Source organism: Heliangelus exortis, chromosome 9 (genome assembly GCF_036169615.1).
Source record: "Heliangelus exortis chromosome 9, bHelExo1.hap1, whole genome shotgun sequence".
Lineage (NCBI taxonomy): Eukaryota > Metazoa > Chordata > Aves > Apodiformes > Trochilidae > Heliangelus > Heliangelus exortis.
Genome location: NC_092430.1, coordinates 16,676,053 through 16,701,154, shown reverse-complemented (window position 1 = coordinate 16,701,154; position 25,102 = coordinate 16,676,053). Strand labels below are relative to the sequence as shown.

The 25,102-nt window shown below is 36.7% G+C and overlaps 1 protein-coding gene across 2 annotated transcripts in view; it reads right to left on the bottom strand.

The window, feature by feature from the left end:
• The window catches only part of ARMC9 (armadillo repeat containing 9), a 58,329-nt gene that overhangs the window by 16,564 nt on the left and 16,663 nt on the right, over nt 1–25,102 (bottom strand). Inside the window, exons 10-22 of one of the 2 annotated variants that reach the window (XM_071752437.1) lie at nt 23,108–23,143; nt 16,266–16,300; nt 15,428–15,539; nt 14,397–14,489; nt 14,102–14,192; nt 13,128–13,251; nt 11,185–11,324; nt 10,277–10,353; nt 8,201–8,275; nt 7,051–7,141; nt 5,719–5,777; nt 1,487–1,591; nt 763–878 (exon numbers count right to left, since the gene is read on the bottom strand). In XM_071752437.1, the coding sequence (XP_071608538.1) occupies nt 763–878; nt 1,487–1,591; nt 5,719–5,777; nt 7,051–7,141; nt 8,201–8,275; nt 10,277–10,353; nt 11,185–11,324; nt 13,128–13,251; nt 14,102–14,192; nt 14,397–14,489; nt 15,428–15,539; nt 16,266–16,300; nt 23,108–23,143 (1,154 nt within the window). The remainder of the gene's footprint in view (nt 1–762; nt 879–1,486; nt 1,592–5,718; nt 5,778–7,050; nt 7,142–8,200; nt 8,276–10,276; nt 10,354–11,184; nt 11,325–13,127; nt 13,252–14,101; nt 14,193–14,396; nt 14,490–15,427; nt 15,540–16,265; nt 16,301–23,107; nt 23,144–25,102) is intronic. The other variant, XM_071752438.1, reaches the window with a different exon arrangement.

Here is a 25,102-nt window from a genome sequence, read left to right as displayed (position 1 = left end):
TACTTGGATTTGATGAAATCCAAAACTATACACAACTGAAAGTAAAAAAATAATTTAAATTTCAGAGATCATTGGTATTTTGCTTCCTCAGTGAAGACAGTGAAAAGAAGTAGTCTCATCTCGGAAATTAAAAGATAAAGATCTTCTTGTTATAAGAGAAGGCACAGCACATTGAAGGAACTCTAGACTGTAAGGTTTCTTAATTCCATTTAGAATGCAGCCTTCTATCTCTGACTCCACTCACACCAAGAGCAAGGCATCACAGACCCTCCTATTGGAAAAAGTCTTGCTTCCAAAGCAGGAAATCCAACATACCAAGATTTTTGCCTTTCCAGTTTTCTTTTTAATCTGTTCTCTTATGGGTGAGTAGCTAGTTTCCCCAGAGCAATATACTTTCTTGCTTATAAAGGGTAAGATCCCAGGCATTTTAGATACTCCATGCAATATCCAAACAATAGAATATATTATGAGAAGATGAAAGGACTATGAACACACAGGATATAATGCAAATTTAAATCAAACTGATCAGTAAACATTTACTCAACTATTCCAAGTATGTGACCTCAGCCAGTGGACCATTCTCTGCCTACAATATTCCTCTTTCTTTCTTTTTTTGAAATTATGTTTATGGAATTACAATGACAATGCACTTTTATGGAGGGAAGGGTTATTTATCAGGCACTGTTGGGTTTTTTTGTTTGGTTGGTTTTTTTTTGAAGGAGTTAAAAAAAAATATGACATGGTCTCATTATTTGGACTTACACTAAGAACACAGTTCTGTGATAACCTGGAGTCACAGGTCTCTGGAGAGGCTCATCTATACTCTGGTGCACACCAGGAAACAGTTTCTTCTTGGTTTTTGGAGTATGAGTCATTATCTGACAAACAGGAAATGAAGAAGTGATTAAAAAAAAAAAAAAAAAGAAAAAGAGAATGACAACTTAGCTTGGCTGGTGGACCTATGCATGGACTCAGGAATCCAGAAGGCACACAGTCACATTTATCTCAAATTAGTCACAGCACACTAAATGGTGCTCATGCCAACTTTATGCTTTTTTTCTTAATGGTTTTTTGCTGCCTCAGGTAAAACATACAATACTTGATCTGGCATAATGCCTGCAGGAAGAGTTAACTTTTAAGCTTTATTTTTCAAAATAATTTCAAACCAGCAGTCCATTAACTTGCTCAGCACTTTGCTTTATGTGTCCACAAAGTCACTGATGTAGCATTAGAACCCTAAGGCTGCCTTTAGCTTATTATTAAGCCTGACCACCTCCTGTGAAAGGGTGGCTCAAACTTATTTCACTTACTCTGAACAGCAGCTAATAAAGCAAACTGGAAGATCTGGACTGCTATGCTAGTAGAATTTCTCTCTTCAAGGAACAATTTGAAGAACAAAAGATTTTAGAAAGCAATGAAACTGTTGAAATTTAACACTTAATCCAGCAAATTAATTTATTACAAGAGGGTCATGACTGGTACTCACTCCCAAGTACTCAGTTGTTAGCAGCTTCTCTCCTGCAAGCTCTCCCAGATGGGGTTTCAAAACTTCATCTTTGTCCAGATCGGCCTCCATGATGTCACGATCTTCCTGCAATATCAGTACACATTTTACTTCAGCCCAGCTTTTGAGAAGTTTTCAATTCAAATTTAGTTCTCACTTCAGCAGTCACTTAGATATGTACTTTTCAGATAAATGACTGTTAATAATCTACATGTAAGTGGTAATATGCAAACATTTTCTATAGAAAAAAGACACCTGAAGACAAAGTCACCTAAATTTTTTACATAACCAGAAATTAAAGAATCCTGAGGAAATTAAAAAAAAAAACAACCCACCCCCTTTTTCCTCAAATGCTTCGTCAAATAGTACAGTATGCATTTCAAAATTCTTAAAGTTTCCAAACCCAAATAATTATTTGGAGTCTAAGAAAGATGGGTCTGGTACAAAATTCTTGCAATCAGTGCTTTAGGATACAAATATACAAGAAGGCAACAAAGCTCTATTGACTCTTCCACAAAAAACCCAAATGTAAACAACTCGCAAGTGAATCGTACCAAGACTTCATTCTCACAGCCTATTTGCAGTATAGCTATGGGTGGTTCATCATTCATGGATGTTCTGCAACTCCTATAGATGTACAAGCCAGGAAATTTTAAAGTATGACGGACTTCTCCAGCAATACAATAAAATAGCATTTTTGCTACCAAAAATAATTATCCTCTGTGCTGCACAAGATACCCGCATTAAGACCCACCACAGATGAAGAAAATGTGCTTTGCTTTTGGAAGAGATAGTGATAGTATATGTAAATGTATGTCAAAAAACATGATTAATAATTGTAAAATGTATATTGTAATAGTAACATAGAGAGCCTGGCATAAACTCTATTAAAAAAAATGACCACCAAGCTTCAATGAGCCCTGGAGCACAAAGACAATGAAAAGCAGATTCCCTTCAATGTGATTTAAATTCAACTGGTTTTCACTAGCCAAAGTAAGAAATAACCTCTTCCACAAAGAAGAACCAATAATATAGATGCTTGGACAGTGCTCTGCAGAAACAGCATGAGCTAAAAAACATTGGAAGTGAGTACAGGGGAGGTATTTCCTACAATGGAAATGGCTGACTGATTCCAGTCTTCGTCTGATGCAAAATAACAAGACTACCATCACTCAGACCAAGTAGGTGTTGGCTTCCCCAGAGCTTTACAGGCTTGTTTTTTTATCAAATTTAATGACCTCTGTACCAAATGCCTTAAACCCCATAATTTTTGTGTTGATTTAGTTACTCTCATTGCTCAACACCTCCCCATTCATAGGTGTCAAGCAGAGATAAAAAGAACAGGCACAAAGGGCTCAACTCAGGAGCCCACAGCACCATCCAGTTCTACTTTGAAATCTCCTGCCTGGTCTTCCACTGTGGCTCTGAGAGGACAAAAGCCTCCCAAAGGTCCCAAGTCACAACCCCCAGGTTTGTGCAAGTGCTTCTGATGCTGTAGTCTTAAGAGACATCAGATGCCTGTGTGAGAACAACTGAAGCAGTTACAGAAATCCTGCAAATAATCCACACAGCGTTCTAAGGTTTAGAGTAAAATGTTTTAATATTTTATTTGCTCATGCATGGACTTAATTAAAAAACCCTAGTTCTTCTGGAAGTGCTCTGAAGTTAATCCTGTTAAAAATGGAAAGGACTGTTAATCCTTTCCATCCTCACAAAGATTCTCTATTCTCTAGATGCTCAGCCATAAAAATAAGGTTGCATAGGACCTCAAGAAGATGTTCCATCTGCCTTTCTCTCCAAGGCAAGATAAATTAAAATCAGCTCCCAATTACCTGGGAAGATGGGTGTGAAAAATAATCCAGATAATGGAAAAACACAAGCACACACTTGTAGACTAGGCAACAAACATCTGTATCAAGAAAAAAAAAACAAAAACAAAAAACAAACCCACACTCCAAACTGCAAAATAGACTATTTTGAAAAGAATTTTAAAAGTTACAAAGATGAGCTTTATAAATGGTCTGGTGGAATTTTTTTCTCATATGGTATGTTAATGAAGCAACAAGAGCAGTTTTCTTCAAGGATGTTTTCTACATTGCAGTCAGAGCATCACTCTGCTCTTCCATCCAGCTCTCTGTCTACATGATGTATTTAACTTCTCCTCACACGTTGCTTTGGCTTCCCCAGTTTTCACCTCCTCCAACATTCTTTTTACATGTTTTGTCAGACAGATAACTCCAATTCCTGGTTTCTAGGAAGTATTCTGGGCTTCTTCTGTAAGCCTTGCTCCTTCACAGTATTCAAAATACCAGGTATGTGAGCCTGAACATGTTCCTACTCTTTCTTCTTGTACAGAAAAAGAGCTTTGACAGACCCACCATCATTCCACTGCTGAAATAACACAATTGGTGCCCTGTTCACCAGTGCTCACAGGCTGCAGCAAGCATTGGCAGCCAAGTCCTTTAATGTAATGGCTGGAAGTCCTGTGATTAGTGATTAGGTCTGTGATTAAGCTCTCTCTCTTTGGATGTATTCTCTAGCTGAACTGTACTTTCACACTGAAGTTTACTGATTTTATTGCCAGGTGCTGAGTGACATGGGATCAGAGGATGTCTGATAAATTGTCACTGTACAGTTATCTAATATAGCTCTAATTTGTAACTAAACTTTCAAAATTACATTTATGATATCCCATATCGACTTTTACAAGCAGCTTTTAAAGATAGTCCTAGTAAAATAAAAAGCAACTGTAAAGATCAAATACTGAAGATAAATTAAGTTAGTATATAACAGAACAGTCAAGATAATATTAAGCACCAGAAAATATGCACTGTGACTGTGGGTGACAACACACCTTCATTATATGAGCCACGTGGGGTGTGTTATTGTGGTTACAGATTTCTCTGCTTTCAAAACACAAAGGGCTCAATGTGCACTCGGTCACCCTGCAGTAACATGGCAAGTTTGGGACTGTAGCAAGGTTATGATTGTTCATTAGCACACAACAAGCCAGTAGAATGTGAACACGGATGACCTGGAAATGTTGTCTTATTCCTTGTTGGTTTAGGAAGAAACCCTTAGTTTTTATCTAAAAACTTGGTTTGTAGGGAATGCATGTTCTCCAGTAATAATTAGAATACAAAAACATTTTGCAGAAATCACTAACTCAATCACTAACCATCAACTTCAAGGAAGATACACGATATAAATTTATGTTCACACACACATCCATGTAAATATTTTCAAACACTATCTATGGTAGGTGTCCTCACAGCAACCTTTTAAGTTTTTCATGCAAGACTACCCAATAAAATAAAGGTGCTATGCACTAGACTTCTTTCAGATAAAACTCCCATGTTACTGTTACACAAGGTATTTTTAACCCCTGCTGTGCACTTAGGGTAACATAGCAATGGCAGTATCACCACTGAAGACTGAGTTTAACATTTCCCTCACATCATTTAAGCCCTCCTTTCCTTCTTAATTTAGCTTATCAAACATGCTGTGTTTCCTATACCGGGGATGCCATTACTCTATGTAGACAGTTTCTTAAAAAATGCTGAAGTATTGATGTAAAATGCATTTATTAGCAGACCTGGACATTCACAGCTAACCAGTTTATACATACCTTGAGATAGTTTTTCATGTTTATTTTCCCAGGGCATTTTTTCCTCTATTTATAGGACTTACTTCTTAATTTTTAATTACTGTTTTCCTTCATTACATATAGAAAACTTAATTAAATAGGTCCTGAAGTTTCTAAATACCAAAAAAAAGTCACACCCTGAATAGAGTATGATCCCTTAATCAAAAAAGAACACTCTGTTTATAAACTATTCTGGCAATATGCTGGTTCATTTGCTTCCTTTATTAACTGCTGAAATGGATCTGCTTGAAAGCAAAATTGCTGCTGCTACAGTAGCTCCTTACTTCTTTACTTATTTCAAGTTACAATCCTTTTTTTACCACAGAGCTGGTGACTTGCCAAAATAAAAGAGTAGGACTTCAGATGAAGATAAGGGAATAGAAACAGACCCAATTTGCTTGTTAATACACTATGGTAATGAAATAAAAATTTAAAAACAAACAAACAAAAACACCAACCAAAAAAAACCCCCACAATATAACTCAAGGTCTGGCTTATTGACACAAATATTTTCTGTTTAGAACATTACAGATACTTATAAAAGGTTCCTGAAGGCCTTTGAACTTACTTCCTCACCCTCCTCTTCCTCTTCATCATCAGACACAATACTATCATTTAATGGCTCTTCTAGAAAGAAGCAAAACAACAAAATGGTGTAAGAGTGTGTGTGCAAATTACTTTCTAGTTATTGCCCCTCTTTTATGGCAGTAAAATTTAGTTTTCATCTCATATTTACATCTAATTCTTTTTAGCACAACTATTGGAAATATTTGCTCCTGTCAAGTGACCCTTGCAATCACTAAAATCAGTTTGTAGATAGGAAAATGGCAGAAAAAGCAGCACTCTCAAATAGCTCTTTTCTCACAACAACTTTTTACCAACAAACTTGAATGAAAATGTGTGCATTTGCCAGTTTGTATTTTTTCAATTATTTTTTTAAAAAAGACTTGTCCCTACAAACATTTCCGTATTATACTGCTATTATACTTTAAAAAATAGTTGTCACGTTGAATACTTACTGTTACTTTTACACAAACTCATTGTCTTACAAAAAAGCAGCCAGGTTTATACTGGAAATCTCTGCACTCAACTTTTACCCAGCCATCAGACAAAACCTTTTAAAAATTCCATTCACAGGCAGTAGGAGTAATTCTATAGCCTTGATCAACAAATATTGCACAGTGGAAATACAGTGCTTACATTTTCTCTTTGCAATCTAGGACCATAAGTTAGGCTGTCTTCCAAAAGCAAAGAAAGCAGTCAAACTTGTTCTATTTTTATGGTGCAGAAAGCTTAGTAAGAATTCACCTCCTCGTCACTATTTGCTTTCTCTTTCTTCAGCATTCCTTTCAGTCACAGGGAACAGTAAATACAATTACTATCCCGCCTTGTCATACTTGTCTGTACTAACATAGCAACTACAGATCCTAGGACCCATCAACATACTCTTCAAAGAGGATGGTCTCTGCTCCCTGTTCAGAATAAGCCATTTTGGATTAACAAAGCTATACTCCTCAACAGAGCAAGATGAGCAGAGACAGATCTAGTCCCTAAATCCCACTTAACAAATTGTATTCACTTATTTTTGGAGTCGACAACAATCTCGCTACTGTGAAGTCAGTAGCAAGGAAGAAAATAGTCAAGGTCATTCTATTTACCAAGCCAAAACTTTGGAATTGAGAACTACTTAGCCTTTTATTTCTTTTTTATAATTGCAACACAAAAAGAAATTTTAAAATACATCTGACATTCAAATCCTGACATTCACTATTCACCCTCTCTCAGACCATCACACTATTGTTGTTCTTTGAGAGCATCAATGCCAAGTAAAAACATGAGCTTTTTCTTATGGCTTTTGTGAAAGATTTACAGCTCAGATAGCTGCATCTGTTCTTCTGACCTGAATTGAGCTGCTTGATAATAAATTCAATCTGTCGGATCATCTCTGCATTTCCTTCCTTGATAAAGCAGCGCAGAATTTCTTCCATTCCCTGGATGTGATGGAAAACATTGCTAGATTAGTATTTCATGTGACCAGAATGACAGTTTTGTTACCTAAAATGCCATTGTTCTGACAGGAAAAACAAAGGTAGTGTGAAACAAACCACTGTGTCCAGCTCTGAGAGCTCCATTTTGTCCCATACACTTTTAAAAGCAAAAGAAATATGCTGTCTAGATTGCTTCTAGGTTTAAATATGGAAGTATCCATAAAGAACAGCAATTTTTACAAGAGATCTGCTGTTTCTGCCTTTTGAATTCAGTATGCAGTAGTCAACAGCAAAGGGCAACTGTGCATTCACAGAGACAACAGTGCAAGGTACAGAGAACAAAAAAGCAGGACTGGCTTTGACCTTCCCTTAAACACAGTTTCTCTCCTTATAGGCTTGATGTTGTGTCTTTAATAATTTACCATGACTTCCAGTCCTCTGTGCTTAGTGAGGTAAAGCATCTGACAACAATTATGTTTGCATAACTCTCTACGTTAATCCTTAAGATATAAAGATACCGTGATATCCCAGGAAGGGCTTCCTCAAATCCAGAAGTCAAAACACATGTGTTACCATCAGATGAACTTTCGTGGATCAGTTCCTAGTTCTGCTAAAACCTTCCTCCTGCTGCCTCTCCCTGCTAACCATCTCTCCACCAGGCAGAAACAAAAGCAGCAAGAGGAACTCACCCCCTCAGTAGCTATTCACTGATGCTGAATGAGTTAAATAAGGGGAAGAAGAAGCAAGTAAATTGAAAGCATCTGGGCCATATCCAGTTTATGAAAATGGACATTATACTAAAATAAAACATATAGTTTATAATTTAGACAGAATTCTTCATAATGCTGGGGCACCACTTCTAGGAAAAGACCAGCAAATATGGCAAAAGTGGTTTGAGACAGGCATTCACACCTGCTTCTTGTGGTTTCCTTTCTCAAATGCCACAGCTCCTACCTCACGACACTGCTGCACATTGTTTAATGGCTACCTGTGTGCATGCCACCTTTGGTATATGTGTTCTTGTGCTATGATCTTTGTGCTATGCAATGCAACTTTTCTTACCATTGCCCTGGCTTCTTCCCGTACAGAAGGGATAGCAAGAATGCTGTACAGTGCTCCATTCACATATGGTTGTATCTAGGAGGAAAAACAGTAATAACCCTAAGAAAGACTTACATTCTTCTCACTTGACTATATGCAAAATTTAAGAAAGAAGGTGCAGAACAGGTATGTTCATAGAGTTTATATAGGCTAGCTTGCACTTGAAAAAATTCCCATTTGGGAAGCAATGAGCTTTTAGGATGCAAATACACTGTGATATGGTTGATCTAAATCAATACGGCTGCATGCAAATTTCCCCACCACCCTTTCTGAAAATGTACTATTCTAAATTAACCTAGCCCCCCCCAAGCCCTTTGCCCCCCCCCCCCCAAAAATGGGGGCAAAACAAAGCAAAACACAGAAATGCAGAAAAAGAAGGTGTTTCTGACAAATACTAGTGACAGTACTAAAAATAGGATGAAGAGCAGGGACAAGACTGTGTCAGCATGAACTCAAGACTGGTGTCAAGCTTTGTAGCCATAGACAGGATGATAAAAACTGTAGGATCTTAAGACATCCTCCAACTCTGCTGCCTGCTACTGTACCCCAGAGGGGAAAAAAAAACAGCTATGAAAGCTCCATATTAAGGCTATTGAAAGCCACCAGATGTGTCAAACAAGTTTTACCCTTTTTTTTGGCCAGTGAGTTTTGCTGCACTAACATGTCCAGGCATCCTCTGTCTATACTCTTGAAAAAATTAACAATGAGCTAAACTGGGAGCAGGGAAAGCACAGAAAGATAAGGGAGCGGAATTTACACAAGGATTCCACAACTTCTCAGAAAGGTTTCCTGGCACCCAAAAGCATTGCCTTCAACTTTGATAACAGAACTTCTATCAGCTGTGCTGGTGCAAACTAGATTGTAAGAATCCACCCTCTGAGAGAAATTTCAAGGCCATTCTAAGGCACAAACTTGATAGCATTTCTAAATATTTCAGTCTAGAAATTGGGATGTTATTTGGTATACACATTGTATTAACTCTCATCTTCATAAAAACAAAGGTAGCAAAACAATACTATAAAGGTATGCCAGGTTTCATCTTAATCAAAACAGTGCTGCTAAAGAACTAATCTTTGTCTTCTAACAAATTAATAAAATGCAGAGTAAACATTTTATTCAAATCCAGTCTCTATTTTCAATTTAAGTGATAAACAAAAAAACCTAATGATAAAAAAACTGTATATAGATAGAAGACACCAGAGTTTATATTTTGTTGCAGCTTGCACAATCATCAAGGAATCAGTCAAGAATACCCTGGTAAAAATTCTGCCTCTATTATTTCAATTTCATACAATATTTTCTCACATTTTTTTCCTGGTTTGAATTTTATTCTTTGGTTAAAGAAATGCCACTCTGCAGAGACAGATAAGTAACACTTTACATAGCAGACAACAGATACCAGAGTGATGTGTTGAAAAGCACCATTCTTTAGGTAGAAATACCTAAAATAGTTTTAATAATTTTTCTCTCAGGTCATTTAATTGCTAGTGTGTCTGGAGACAGAAAAGAAACTTGAATCACAAGAGGGTTAAGTGCCAGGTTAAATGAAGTGGTATATAAAAAGATATTAGGGATTGAATGTCACAGGTGTACTTCCTTCTCATAATATTCCTTAAAAGTACTAGCAAATTTCCTTCTTTGCACCTGATGTTTTGCATAATGGCTGACATCACACATTGTTCATCTAATGAGCTGGTTTAGCTTGAGATGATTTGGTATGAGATTACATTTAAACAATATCAGAAACTACAATCAAGAAGGCACATGGATTGCACGATAACCACGCATCTAAAAGACTCACTCTTAGCTGCCAACATTTCTTAAAGAAAGATAATTATGTCCAGAAGGACCAGTGTCAAATGAAAAAAAGAAAAACAATTGGGAATTTCAGGAAAATTTCACACAACTTAATAACATGAGGGTCTAATGAGAGAAACAAAACTATTTTACTTTTTTCTACTTCTTACTTTCTTGCTTTTTTAAATATTTTTTTTTCTTGTCACCTTTTCCTTAACCCAAAGTTTGCTGTACAACTACCTCATGATTCTCATGGCCAAGAAGATCAGAGAGAACTTTGAGCACATGGTTTGCAATCCTTGCACACATTTTCTTCCCTGCAAAGGGTGAAAACATAAGTATGCTTGAAAAAATGTAACAGATCAGAGCAAGCTGCTTACTTCTTAAAATCTGTACTAAATATCATTTACACAGAGCAATACTGTTCCTTGTCCTGGCCAAGTGCTGCTCAGCATAACTGAGCTGAAATCAGTGGAGTTACTCTAGATTTATACAATTGCAATCTTGGACAGGATGAAACACAAAGGGATATTAAAATCTTTAACAAACATATTATTTTGCTTATGGGAAGCAGTCACTTTTTCATCACTACCTTAATTTCATTTTTAAGAAGGAAACTTATTCAGCTTCTTTAAAGTCTCTTGAACACAGGCAGGACCTTATTTTACTGTGGTGAGTAGAAGTGAAACAAAGCATGCAAGTATTTCACTCACTAGGTGAAGGTTAAGCCTCTTGCTTAACTCAGTTCTGATCAACTCAGTTCTGAAATTTATACACACAAATCTCTTACACAAGTAAAAATTGTCCTTTGAAAAGTGCACTTGGAATGTAGGAATGGCAGTCCTCAGATACAGACAAGAAAAATGAGTCAAATCTTAGAGGCTTCTACTGGTTAACTGTTTTCTTAGTTCTTTAGATTTTGGTCATGCTTCCAACTTCCACAGCCTGGGATTCTTGGGAAAGTGATGTGCTCAGAACACTGGTTATAACACTGGTTATATCCAATTATAACACTGATCATATCTCTGTTCATCAGAGTCCCTGCTACTAATTATAGCCACTTCAAAATCCAGGTATATCAGAAAAAGAGATTCACAATCTTCCCTATCCATTTCTTGGAATAAGGTTGTAAGTCAAATGTAAGACACCTGCACTCCGTAGACAGAGATTCATGAGCAAGGCAACAGAATACTCCAGTGTGTAATCAGACAGGCAATCTGTATCTCTTAGAACATCAACCAGCCAGAAAATCAGCCCATCTCTGATCATTGCTGACTGCAGAGCACGCCTAGGAATAAAAAAAAAAAAACCCACAAAAATCAGACCACATCAGCAACAGCTTTAGTATGCATTTGTAGCAAATATAAGAACATTTAAATCCTACTTCATCTACCTGCTATAAACTACCTTGCCAACAAAAAAACCCAAACCCACCCATTTTGACAGAACCAATTAAACAAAGTCTGACAAAACTGAAGATGCAGATTCCCACACAGTTAAAGAATTAAAACACTGTTGGGTGTGTTGGGGTTTTTTGTTTTTTTTAAACCTGAGATAAGTTTCTTCATTGTTTTCTACAGCTTCTAACTCCACTTAAAGTTGCATTTTCAATTGTCTTTAAATTGGTTAAAAAAGCCAGCTACACACAACAGATCCATAAAACAAATTAATCACTTCTGCCATAGGCAGCCATAGCACTTCTGAATGGTTAATTTGACAAATAAGATTTTTGCTTAAATCTTCTAGCTCTTTTCTCTAGAAATTCTTAAATCACTTATTCTTTTAACTCTGTCTGTAGTTGACCTCAAAGACTACACTGAATAAATTGCTAGGTGATCAACTTTTATCTCCTCCAGCAGAAATTCTTTTCTTTACAATACAAAAAGAAGTATATAATGGTTGAAAGATCTTACTGAAGAACACTGTTTTTAATCACATTATTTGCAATGGGCTGTAAGTCTAAGTTACAAAGATCAAAGCAGGTGTTTTCCTGGTCTTAGTACTTGGATTTGGATTACTCCTGAAAGCACATATGCTTTCCCAGTTCTGAATCTTGTAGTAGGGCAACAGCATGGAGGGAGGAAAAGAAGGCAGCATCTGATCACATATTAAAAAATCACAAATTTTCAGTAGTTTAGTGCAGAGGCCCCAAAAGCAATCTGATTGTGCTATCAACTGCTTTAATAGAAAATTCATTTTCTCTAAGATTGATTTAGGACTTCAAGCTGTAGGGTATGAAGATCTATTCTTTCATCTGAAATACATATAAACTACAATGTCAGGAAAGAGTCCAGAATTTTACCCAAGGCATATTTACATGTTATTTACCAATACAAGTTCAAAATGAGACAAATCCAAAAGCAGCCCTCATTCTTCAACAAGCCCAAACAAACAAATAAAAATCCAACAAAACAAAAACCTAACACTTGCAGCCTTAATTTAGAAGAAACAAGAATGAAAATAACAAGAGTTAAACACATCCATCTACCTTCTTACATTTAGTTAACTATTCAAGTCTGAATACTCTTCTTGAGTACATGAAAAATGTTCCTAGATCATATTCATTTTATTAATGGGAGCAACATGATGCCCTTTACTGCTTCTGCATGATATTTCTTTTATGATGGGCATTTGAGTCAGATTGCTAAAGCAAAAGTAAGAAACAAGACAGCCCACGCATAGACAGCTCCAGGAAAGAGGATCAACAGGATGAGGATGAAATCCCTGAAAAATGTTTGCAGAACAGATAGTGAAAACCTCATGTTTTGGAATGTAATGAAACTTTTTTCTATGTAGGATCTTCAGAACTTTCTACATTAAGTTTTTCACTTTTTGGAGTTAAGGAATACCCACAAAGTACACAAGTCTACCGTAGATGTGCATTTACTTGAGTCTTGACTGGTAGGAAATCAAGTTAATTCCGTTAGCAAAACTGAGTTCTCCATAATAAATGACACTGTTTTCATCATTCATCTGAGGTTCTGATGATTGTTATGGGAAAATAAAGTGCTCTTCTTTCCTCCCTGAACAGAGCCTATCTAGCCTGCATTTCCTCTCCTGCTGTCACCACTACGTGCTGTGCTTTCATCACCTGAGGCTGAATTTCTGCAGAGCCCCCAGAACATTCTCCCATGTAAGGGAATCCTTGTCTTCAGCTTTCAGCCTCTCCTCCAGCATTTGCAGCAACGTTGGGTTCTGAGAAAGGTAGACACGACCTGGTGCAAAAAGTGATGAAAGAACAGATGCTGAGATATCAGCTTATGACAGAACAGCTCCCTCTCCTTGGAAAAGTAAGCAAGACTGGCCCCAGTTTCTTCTTGACAAGCCACAATCTTGTGCCAAGACCCAAACCAACCTGCACAAACGGGTTATCTGGCAGACCTGTTGCACTGAGTCCAGCAACTTGGGGCATAAGAGAACCCCACCTGCAAAGTTAGTACTATATAAAATCCACTATCCCTCTTTCAGCACAAGATTTTTGATCTATCATGGTCTTATATACTCTAGGAAAAGAAGAGAGATGTCCAGAGAGCTCAAGAAAGTTAGGCATCCTACTGCTATTGACTTTGAATGGGATTTCAGTTCCTAGAAGCAGTTAGCTCCTCAAGTGGCACCAAACTGAGGACTAATTTGGGCTAGGCAGGGATATGCATATATATGTGAGCAACCAGCAGTGAGGCAGAAGGATTTATTCAGATGAGGACCAAGAAGGTGTAAGGGCATTCTAGTAGCAGGTCAGCCTACAGGATGCTTCACTAATGGAGATTTTTTTTTAAACTCATGAAGAGACTGAAGACCGCATTAAAGGCACCATCTGAGTAAACTCCCACATAGACCAAAAATCATCAAAAGAAGTAAGAAATGCTGAATATACAATGTAAAAATGAAAACTTCCCAGATACTGAAAAACTGTTTTGAATGCACGTAACAAAAGATGGTGAGTCCCTAGAAAAAGGGGTGCAAATAGGGTTCCAAGGCTCTGAATTTCTACATGCAGAGACATGCACTTGAGAGGTACCTATAAGCCTTATTTGAAACCACTTTTTTTGGCAGCAAATCTCTTACCTTCTGCCAGTGAAGCAAAAGCATTGATGAGCCTTGCCGTATACTGTCTGACTACCTCGCTCTTGGAGTGTAATAATTTGAGAACACTTCTCTGAAACAGAAAGTAAACACAATAAAACCTCACCAAAGCAAGAAAAAAAAAAAGTTAGCCTGCTTTAAAAACTTCACTAGGTCTTCACAGTGAAAACACTTCAAATGCATATTGATGTCTTAAATAATGACAATATGATGATCCTTTATGGAAATAAATGAGAAATATTACATATAAATTGGAGAAAAATGCTTTCCAGCTGACCTGGCAGTCACTGTGGCAGTCAAGGAGGTCATTACTGATGTAGGCTTGCAGGACAGTGTCCCTCTGTTCTCCAGGGTATGATGTTGTCAAGCGCTACAATAAATAAAACAAAAATAAACCACTCAAATAAATAAATGGTAATGTGAATTGAGACCACTGAAGATTTTAAAGGTGCTGATACCCCATAGCTGAGAAATCCTTTCTCACGGGGAGAAGGAATTCAACCTCAGTGATCTAAGGGAAAGAGATTAAATTAAATGAACTGACCTGACCTCAGCTCAGTGACCCACTACAAAACTATTACCTGGGAGCTGTCATCACTGTCCATACAGGAAGGATAAAGCATTACTTCCCATGAAGTTAGAAAGCCTGTCCAACAGATACAGATGTGTTGTTTTTCTAAAACAGCTGAGACAGAATACTGGGCTAGAATCACCACTGGTCAGGCCCAACGGATATTTTTTTTAAAGTGAAAATGGACATTGAAGCTTGATCAGAATTCCACTGTTACCATCTTTCACGTCTGTCACTTTGAAACCATCAGCTTCCTTTTCAGCAGGAAAATGTATCTTCCTGTTGTCACCTGTTTCTTTTCCTGAAATATCACTACATTCTCTGAGTCAAACAGAATGTCAATATCTTGATTATAAAGGAAAACTGGTGATTAGAGTCAAATATTTCTTTGATAGAGCAATACTTAATAAATCTAAAATAGGGCAATACATGGAAAAAGGAACTGTGTAAACCAACAATTTCCTTGAAAACTCGTTAGACTTTACTTTCACTGGGTATCCCAGGAATTCCTATCTAGCCTTCCTCAGACAGGGAGAGTACTGCTACAAATACAAACCTACTACCTGAGCTTTCCTCATCATCTTAAGAACCTCAGGAAGCTTCACTATCAAAAAGCAAAGTTGCTTATATAGCTCATCTGACCACTAAAACAATCATCTTGCACACAAGATGGATCTTAATTCTTGGCCCCTCCAGAAGGGATCTATGTCTCTTTCTGCTGAGGCCACCTCCCTTACCCAGCGCAGAGCCTGCAGTAAGAATGCCTTGAGACGATCATTCCCGGTAATCAAATCTTTCTTCAGCTTCTCATAATCCAAAGAGGGCAACAATGGCACATCCTGCATCTTCCTACAACACAGATGGGAAATACATTAATCAGAACTCTCTCTTCTGCAGCTGATATTACTGAGGTGAGAAGAGCCAAAACAGGAAGTGTGCTTCAGGAAAAGAGCTTCCACATTTTTACACCTTTGTTACTTTTATTACCATACCCATGTTAGAACAACAGACTTTTAAAACTTGGACATATTTTTTTTTTTACCCTCTGTGCAGCTTATTTATCATCATGACTTGCAGACACAGAACTCTGACAACTGGCCAAGTGATGATCTGAGTTTTTTAGTGGCACAAAACAGTACAGTAACATCCCTTTTTGTCCTGTGTAGACCACAAGGGCACAAGGGCAGCAGGTTGTGGCTCTTAGCACATGGTTATAAACAGACATAGTAAGAAGCTGCAGCTCCAACTTCACCTCTAAGCCCTCAAGCACACAGAAAGGTCTTCTCCAAGGCAAAGATGGGAGGCTAAATGGATTTTTACAAGATGGACTATGCAGGCTTAACTTAATACTTAATATAGCACCACTCCCCATGCACCAGTACTATCTTGCTATTTTGAGTTTTAATACTGCAATAGAAGTTTCATTTAACAGAACTGCTTGAAGTAAATTCTTTATTTAACTATTAAATTTATTCCACTCAAATTTTTTTACTTCTATCTTCCTAACCTACCACTTATCTTACCCTCCCTCCTTTTCTCTACAGATATGAATGAAGCTCAGCAATAAATACTTACGCAGGCGCTATAGATGCTCTTAACATGGTGGAAGCCTGAATCAGAAGGAAAAAAAAAGAAATCACAAAAGATTTATCCAAATTTCACACCAACAGTATTACCAGTGAGGTCCACAGAGAATTCTCTTGCTTAGGTTCTACAGTTGTTTCCTATAAAACCCTTGTTGCAAAATAGAGACACAGCTAAAGAAAGAGACAGCTTCAGTGTTTATCTTTCTTTTACCTTACAGTGTTTCACAGGCAAAAAACCTCTTTTATTATCATATGGATACATTATCTTCACTGTCATACTCCAAAAATTAGCTACTTGAGGTACTTTAAAAAAATAAAGACAAAGGAAAAACGTACATAGAAGCAACCATCTGAAGCCCATGGAGGAAGATTAAAAACTTGCTAAATACTTTTATTGACTTTAAAAATGTTCATATCTTAAAGTTTCAATATTTCACTGGAGACCAAGCACAATATACTGAATCCAAATTTGCTATAATTCTTAGTTGCAACACTATCAGAGTGTCTGCTGCTACTAATATAGGACCCTGTATGCAACTATTAATATGGAAAAAAATACTATGTATTCTGGTATGGATAAAACCAATTTGGAACAGCATCCAAGTTCTCAGTCGTCCTACCAAGGATAAGTTCAATTTAAGGCTGGATATTTCCTCTCTGAAGCAGTGTCACGTGGAGCATATGCAGGCACCACTGCTGAAGAAGTCAAAACTTAAAAGGATCAACACTATATAGGAGTTCCATGTAACAGTTTTCTGCTTCAGACATATTCTTTTGCTAGAGCTAATTGTAGGTGAGCCAAGAAGCAGCATTTCTGGCATAAGAGTGCTACATATCATCTGATATCAACTACATGTCATATTCACAGAATATTCAGAGTGGTCTCTTTGTGTTGACCTCTCTACTCACTTTCTAAAAAAATCTATCATTACCACTTATGTCTGTAAAACCTGCCTTCTCTTCTAACCTAACCTCTTTCAGTGGGAGCTATATAACTGATGTCTATTGTCAGATTTATAACTGAGGGATTTAGGAGACAAAAAACACCCACAAAATACCATAGAGAATATTGAATTACATCAGCTGAAATATTCCTGAATATACCACCTCATGGCTATGTATCCTTCCTAATACAAGGAACTCCTCTCTTAGACGTGAAATAAGCTTATATGCACATTAGAAAGCGTTTTATATAATGTTTAAGTCAATTAATGACTTGTACACAACAATGAGGTCATAAACTTCAAATTAACCTGTCTTGACAGGTTACAAATCACAGTTCAAAAATCACAGTTTATTTTGCACAAGAGGAAGTTTTTTCAAAGTTTCACATCCATCTAAACTGTTTTCCCCTCATTTGTTTGTATTGACTTTTCTCAGAATTTTTTGATAAATACAAAAAGTTAACTTCTATTTAAACAAAACTGTTACACAGTCAAAAACTTATAACCTTGTGAGTAGTGAAATCACAAATTATTTCTGTTACCTTCCTTAGCACTCTCGTCCATTAAGGGAAATGGGGGAAAATTACTATAGTATGTTAAAACAAAAGAAATGACAGAGCTCTTGAAGATGATCACACAAAGAACAATAGTGAGAAAAGAACTGGAACAAGTCATGAGGAGTAAATTAATGTATATAGAAGCTTCCAGCAGCTCAGCAAAGTCCTTTTACTTCCTTAGAAAGAAAAACATGTGCTCCAGCCAAAATCTAAGTAAAGGATATATAATCAGTAAAGTTACATGCATCACCCTTCCACACAAATAAAACTTTTTTGCAAGTGTAAGATTTTGCAGGCTTTTATAACTTTCAAACTACAGAAAATTCAACTGGAAAAACATTCAGATTTTAAAAAATTATTCAGATCCAGCATGCCCAAAGTCCCATTAATTGCCAAATTACTTTTTAAGCTGGCAGATGGAGCACAGAAAAGCATTTAGTACACTTTGGCTGAGCAGTCAACCTACACCAGAAAAAGCACCAGCTGATGAGGCAGACCCTACACTGGAGCCCCAAGGGCAGGACCACCAATGGAAAACCTTGTTCAGTACACACTTTCCTGATCAGAACCAAGTTTAGCAGTCTTGACCCCTTGAGAGGAGGAAGCTCTCTCAGGTTTTTGGTGTTTCTGGGAAATCAATAAGGATGCAGAGTTTATATTATGTCAGGTTCAATGAGCAAAACAGAAACGGGAAGAGTTTTTCAGGGTTACTTTGTCCTTTACTACACCTTCATTCCTGAATCCGACTGATTATGGTCAACACCACGGATAAGCAGGAAGAATACAAACTATGTTACAGACACAGAATGCATTTTTTCACCTCCATCTATATGACTGCATTAGCCATAAGTAAGAAGCTAATCTGTATCTGTCCATTATGGCATTCCGAGTAAGTCATTGGCTTGGGCCTCAAGATACACTTCTAGTCCTGATTTAGCTACTGCCAGAAGACTGAATTTAAACATGTCATTTCCCACCTCTGGGCCTCAATTTTTCTCATCTGGAAAGCAGGTACAGGCATCAGTCTCTTGAACAAGCTGGTTCCTGAAATCTACCACAGCATGGCAGCGTGCAAGCAAGACATAAAAATTATTGTTTTGTAATTAAACAACTGAATGCACATGGCACAGCCACCATAAACAGAAACCCAAGAGATTTAGTATTTGATTATGAAAGAATAATTCTGCAAAATAAGTTAGCACCTGACACAGTATAGCAATAACTCTAGTACAAGTGTTTTTCTTTACAAGTATTTTGGAATTTGTTTAGGCCTCTATTTTAAGTAATTTTATAATAACAGGGACTGCAGTAGAATACTGCTAGAGAATTATATTTCTTCATAGGGTACTTTTTGCCAGCCAGGCAACCCAGCAACTCTCCTGTGGCTCAGAGGGCTATGATTTCTGGATCTGCAGTACTTTGTGTCAGACAGCTGAGGCACTCTGTGAAGCTCACAGCCACGATCCCTGCTGAGGGATACTCTCAATCTGTTGCTAAATGGGTCTTCTGACATACACTCAGTTTAATTTCCAAATAAGTGATCCATATACAGTACCACTGTGGGAGGGCTGATCCCACAGTTTACATCCAGACTACACTCCTTCCACAGACTCTCAACTTTCAACCTTTTTATTCATGTTTTTAAAGAGGAAAGACACATGGCATGAACCCTCAGAGCTCTACTACCACGCCAGCCTTTCTCACAAGCTGGGAAGGGTAAATGCGCTTTACAAATTCCCTGGCAGGGAAGCAAATACACCAAAGCAAATACACTTGACATCCTTTGGCATTTCACTAGGTAGTATTTGTTTGTTTCTTTCAATTTCTCCTCTTCAATATGCATCTGAGATGTCCCAATCTCAGGATATTTACCTAGTTTATTCTCTTTACAGAACCTAACCCCAAAAAACTGTTTAGCTCCTGTTCATGACTTGTGCATTAGCTTTAACAAAGGAAAACCACACCTCAAATACAGCTGGGTTCTACAAATCAGCTCTTGGGCTTAATTACATCTGCACACTGGCTTAATTTAAAACATATAATCTAGCCTGTGCAAAAAGGTCATTGTCTTTACCATTATCTCTGTACACAGGGGATCCAAAGCCAGGCTTCCACACGCATTACTTCTGGTGGGAATGCCAGCTCAACCAGCCTTCACCCCTCACAATACAATGTTACCATGCAAGGCAAAACCAAGAGATTCTTAGGAACAAAAACCTGTTCTACCACCAAATTAATAGAACTCTTTTTAAGGTCTTTGCAAAACTTTAGCCATATGCTTTTAAAAATGGATTTCTATGTTGCAGGTACACATAAAATCACGAAGTCTTTTAAAGTTATTTTTAGGAACAAAGGGCTATTTTTAACTGAGGGGAAAGTTAACATTGAAGTCTGAAAGTGGGCAAAAGAGAGCCCACTTCAGCCTTCTGGTTTTTTGATCTCACAGGCCTCTTCTTCTCTTTCCTGCTGTTCATTTTCAAATCTAAATACTAAACTTTTATCTTCTTGTTTCTCTCGCAACTGTGCAAGCACTCCAACTTCACAGTGTTGTGGAGAGAGAATCTGGATGCTGGAAAGTTGGAACTTATTCATAAAAACTGCTTTTAAGTAACTGGACAAGAGGAAGTACAACCATCAGAACTGTGCATTTATAGTCCTCAAAGCACTCTATTGAAAGTAAATTTGTAGTGTTTTTATAAGGTTATAGAAACATTAGTCTCCAGGTGGTGAACCCAAGGCTACAGACTGAAACACAGGGTCAAAGGTACTGCTGAGAGGTAACTTCCCTGTTACACATTCATTATATGAACCATTAGATGATGTATCCATGAGCAAAATGTACATAGCTCCTCTTTACTACCAGTTTTTTTGGGTTAAAAAGCATTTATGGCCTCGATATTTTTTTCTAAGCCCTTTCCCCATTCTTACCTTTCCTGGAACAGTTTAGATATTAATTCAACCTTTTGAGTAACAATATTCCTTAAACTGCCAGTGAACAAGAGTGTGAAGAACACAATACATGACTCCCAACATTCAACACCTTAATCTTGAACAAAATAATTTTCATGCAAAACCAATCTTGAGACAGAACCATTTGTCATAACTGGAACACATGCAGAAACTGTGTCTTAAGGAAAGGAAAAGAATCAAACACAAGAAAACAACAGCTCAAGCATAGCTCACTCTGCTAGGATCATGGGGGCATGACTTATGTTTGTGTTGGTTCTTGCCAAAGCCAAACCAGGTGCCATTTTAAGTCAAGTAATTCTGTCACAATGCAGATTAGCAGATTAGCCACAGATGGCAGCCCTTCATTTTTGAATGAAGCCAGGCATGAATACAAACAGCATAGAATAGAATGAAGAAGTTCAAAGGGGAAAGAAAAATAAAATCAATATTTATAAAAGAAAACAGATGCATTTCATGTGCAAGCCAAAACCACAGTTGATTTTATCAAATACCGTAGCCCTGTATTCAAACAAACTACTTTGCTATTTGATGTATGTACTCATAATATGCTAAAGGCTAAAGCTGAAAGCCAGATCCTGTCCTCAGCTACCACTCTGAAAATGTGCTATAAGAATTCAATGTAAATCCAATGCAGATTCAGAATTAATATTCAAAGGTATGTGAAAAGTAAAACCAAAGTTTGATCAAATTTGTATATAGCATTAGAACTCATTAATATATATTAAGCTCATTTGTTACATGCTAATAACAACACTGCTACGTGCAGCCAATGTTGGGCTTGACTCTGACCTTGCGTAACCTGGCAGGTCTACAATGCTATGAAAATTTAATTCATAAGAAGATCTGTAAACATTTAAAATTAATTCTTTTTTCTTTACTTAAACAAGAGATATGCTACTATGGAAACTTTCCACTTGGCGTATAAAATGGGTTAAGACATATGAAGTATACGTGAAGTCACACTGTACTACTATGTGACAATGTAATGACAAGATAAAATGTCAGAAAAAGTATAAAATATTATATAAAAAGTGAAGGGAGGCTGAACGTTTTCTATGTATTCAATCAATAACTCAGAATTAGAGTTGGACAGCTTTATAAAAATTTTATAAGCAACCCTGCATTATAAGTTATTGTATTCTACATTGTATAAAGTTACATTTGACTAAAGCTACTTGTACAAGAACAAAATTTTTCTTTAGCGAAGATAATTTAATTAATAATTTCTCATCTGTAATGAGCTTTTCTCAGTCTCAAAGCAGACCATTTTGAGTGGGAACACAATGCTAAATGTCAAGCAAAATGTGTCCATTATGGCCACTCATTATGATCATCAACAGGAACAGGTTGATACAGGTGATCTTTTACCACAGGTGAATGTGAATAGCAATTTCTGTCAAGATAAAAAGAAGGAATAGTTCATTGCATTCAGTAAATCTGTGACTATTTCTCAAAACAGAACATGGAATGTTCAGTGCTTAAGGGGGTTACTGAAATTGCAGATGAAGAATATGGGAAAAAAATACCATTTTTATTGAAAGGAGAAATACTGTTATATCCAAACAAAGCTGATAAAAATATATATGCAGTATTTTAAAGTAGAATAATGAATGACATTTTTTCAGAATTGGTGTCAATCACTTCTATGACTTGACCACATCCCAAGTTACTCAGAAGTAAACTAATTTCCTCTCTTTGCAAAGAATGCACTATGAGCAAAATTAGATACTTATGGTGTACTTGTAATATTGCCAGAATAAAAACTTCCATCTGAGTTACAGAAGTCACAGGGAGTAATAGCACTGGGTTTTTTCAGTTACCAAGAGGATCCATTTTAATTGTAGGAGACAATTTGATAAGCTTTACTACAGAGAGAAAGATTCACTTAAAAAATTGAAAAATTGACTAAAGTAAGATGCACCTCTGAAGAGCACAAGTCAATTCACTGCACTATCTTAAGATCTGCTTCCTCAAAGGTGTTGTGGGATCAGCGCCTAGTGGCACACATCAGAGGCATCATACTCTATCTATAATGATGTTCATTGGAAGAAATAAGCAGTTTTGGAATCTTATAAAGAAGCTGTGTTTCATGTCAAAATTGTGGGCAAAGCTGCTCTTTTCCTGACATGCTGTGTTACATGTATTATGAAGCCATGAAGTTCCTTAAGAACTTCTATTCCCTTCGCCATGCAGATATTCCAAGCCTTGCACATTTTTTTGCTCTTTATAAACCGTACAGTTAATGTCAAGACAAGTTAATATGCACAGAATATTGTTACACATTTTGAAAGGAAAAGAAATATAGACTATGACAGACTGCAGCAGGCAATGTGAAAGGATATAAAGATATAGACACTTACATATCCGTCATCACAAGGGCTCATAGAGTAATATCCCTTTATGGGCAAACAGGCACACAATAAAACAAAGAAGAATAAAAAAAACAAGTTAAGAGAAATAAATTACAGAGAAATGCACAGTTCTAAAAAACCCTAAAACTCAACAAATCAAAATTAGCTAAAAATGAAAAGACTATTAGCTTTAAAAAGTGTAAGCACCTTCTCCCAATCCATATACTTGTATGTTTCAGGACTGATATCACTGTCTCTCTCATGAGTTTACATGTAATTTAAATTTACATTATACATTCTGCTTTCAACAAACAGCAAATATACCCAGTCTGCACATTATTCCATTATAACCGTCTGTCAGAATAGGTAGGTACAAAGCACCAACACATTTATGGGAATATATGACTTCTATTATTCACAGCACTGAAGCAGCTAAGGGAGAGGTACTAATGATCATGATATTGATCAAAAGATCTCAGCTCTGGCAAAATTAGCTGCAAGTATTCTCCATATTTGCTTTGGTTGGAGTTTCTCATCAGTACACAGCAAAAGCTGAGACAAGGTGTTTTAGCAATGTTATCAATTCCTCATCCCAAAAGGCTCCAAATGATAAATTAATAAAGTTTTCTTCTCTGGAAGGAAACTTAAGATTTAGTTACTTAAATAAAAACTTATGATAATTCATGGTTTGAGTAGTTTAGTACAAATTATGCCATCTTCTCTTTAGTTAGGCTAAAATATAACTTAGTACAGTTTTATATGTAAAAAGAGCAGTACTAATTTAAAATAGAAGTACACAGTTCAACACAATGAAATAAGGCCAACGTTGATTATTCTGCTTCTTTTTGTGCAAATCTGACAACAATTAACTTTAGAAGACATATTTGTGCAGATGAATAAGCACACAAACACAGTATTAAGCAGTTTCTACTTTAACAGACATGCAGCTTTATACAGAAGGTGTAAGAAACTTGCCACTGCTCACTGTGGGCAGAAAATAAAGTTCTTTCTATTCTTAAACAAGATTTAAATATCTGACATTATTGGGGTTTTTTATCATCACACTGAAAATTCCCTGATGTGAATGAGTATTTTAACTTCCATAGTGCTACACATACACACATAGAAAGGTCCTGGTGAAGACATTTTAACATTAAAATTAAGACAATGGACAACATCAACAGAGAAAAGTAAATGAGCAAATCCAGGAGCTAACCGGAATCATCCTGTGGACAGGGATGGAGAAGACTGAAATGTTTCATCCTGAGAAAAGGTTGCTTGGGGTAGATGGTGTTTGCTGTAATGTGCATATTATTTTTAAATGAAGGAGCATGCATTCACATGTTTGGTGAATCCACTCTAATAGTTCAGAGCAATAAAAAAAACCCTAACTTCTGTTACCCTGTCTCCTAAGTTTCATACAGTCTTCTTATGCAGAAAATACATTCACAAGTAAGAAACAGAGTATCTGCCACAACTATTACATCTTGCTGAGATGTTAATATTTGCAGTAAAAAGCATGTTTGAGAAAAAAAGGCACAGACCAGAAAGTTTAAAAAAATCATCCTTGCTTACAGCTTGTAAATGACAGCTTAACTTTGCAAAAGAGCTTGTCCTTTTGTCTAGTGACAGAACTAAAAAAGTAATTTCTCCACAGCTTCAAGAGTAGCACCAAAAGAGACCTAAATCTTGTAAGGGACATTAATTCAACTAATTGTAGCTACAGTAAATATAATCAGACTGAATAGCAGTAAAAACATAATGGGCACTTATTCTATTCCACAGCACAGGAGCAGTATTTGCAAACAACTATACTGCTTTCTAGTCACAGGAATATTCTGCGGACATCAACACTCCTCTTGACTATTGACAGAGACTGCACCTGAAAAAACAGTTCTTGTTTTCCCTTTAATCTGAAATTTGGAGGATTGTATTGCATTATCCCTAATCCAACAAATTCTAGAAAGATTAACATTTTACTTGAATCAGAAAATCTGTTAATGA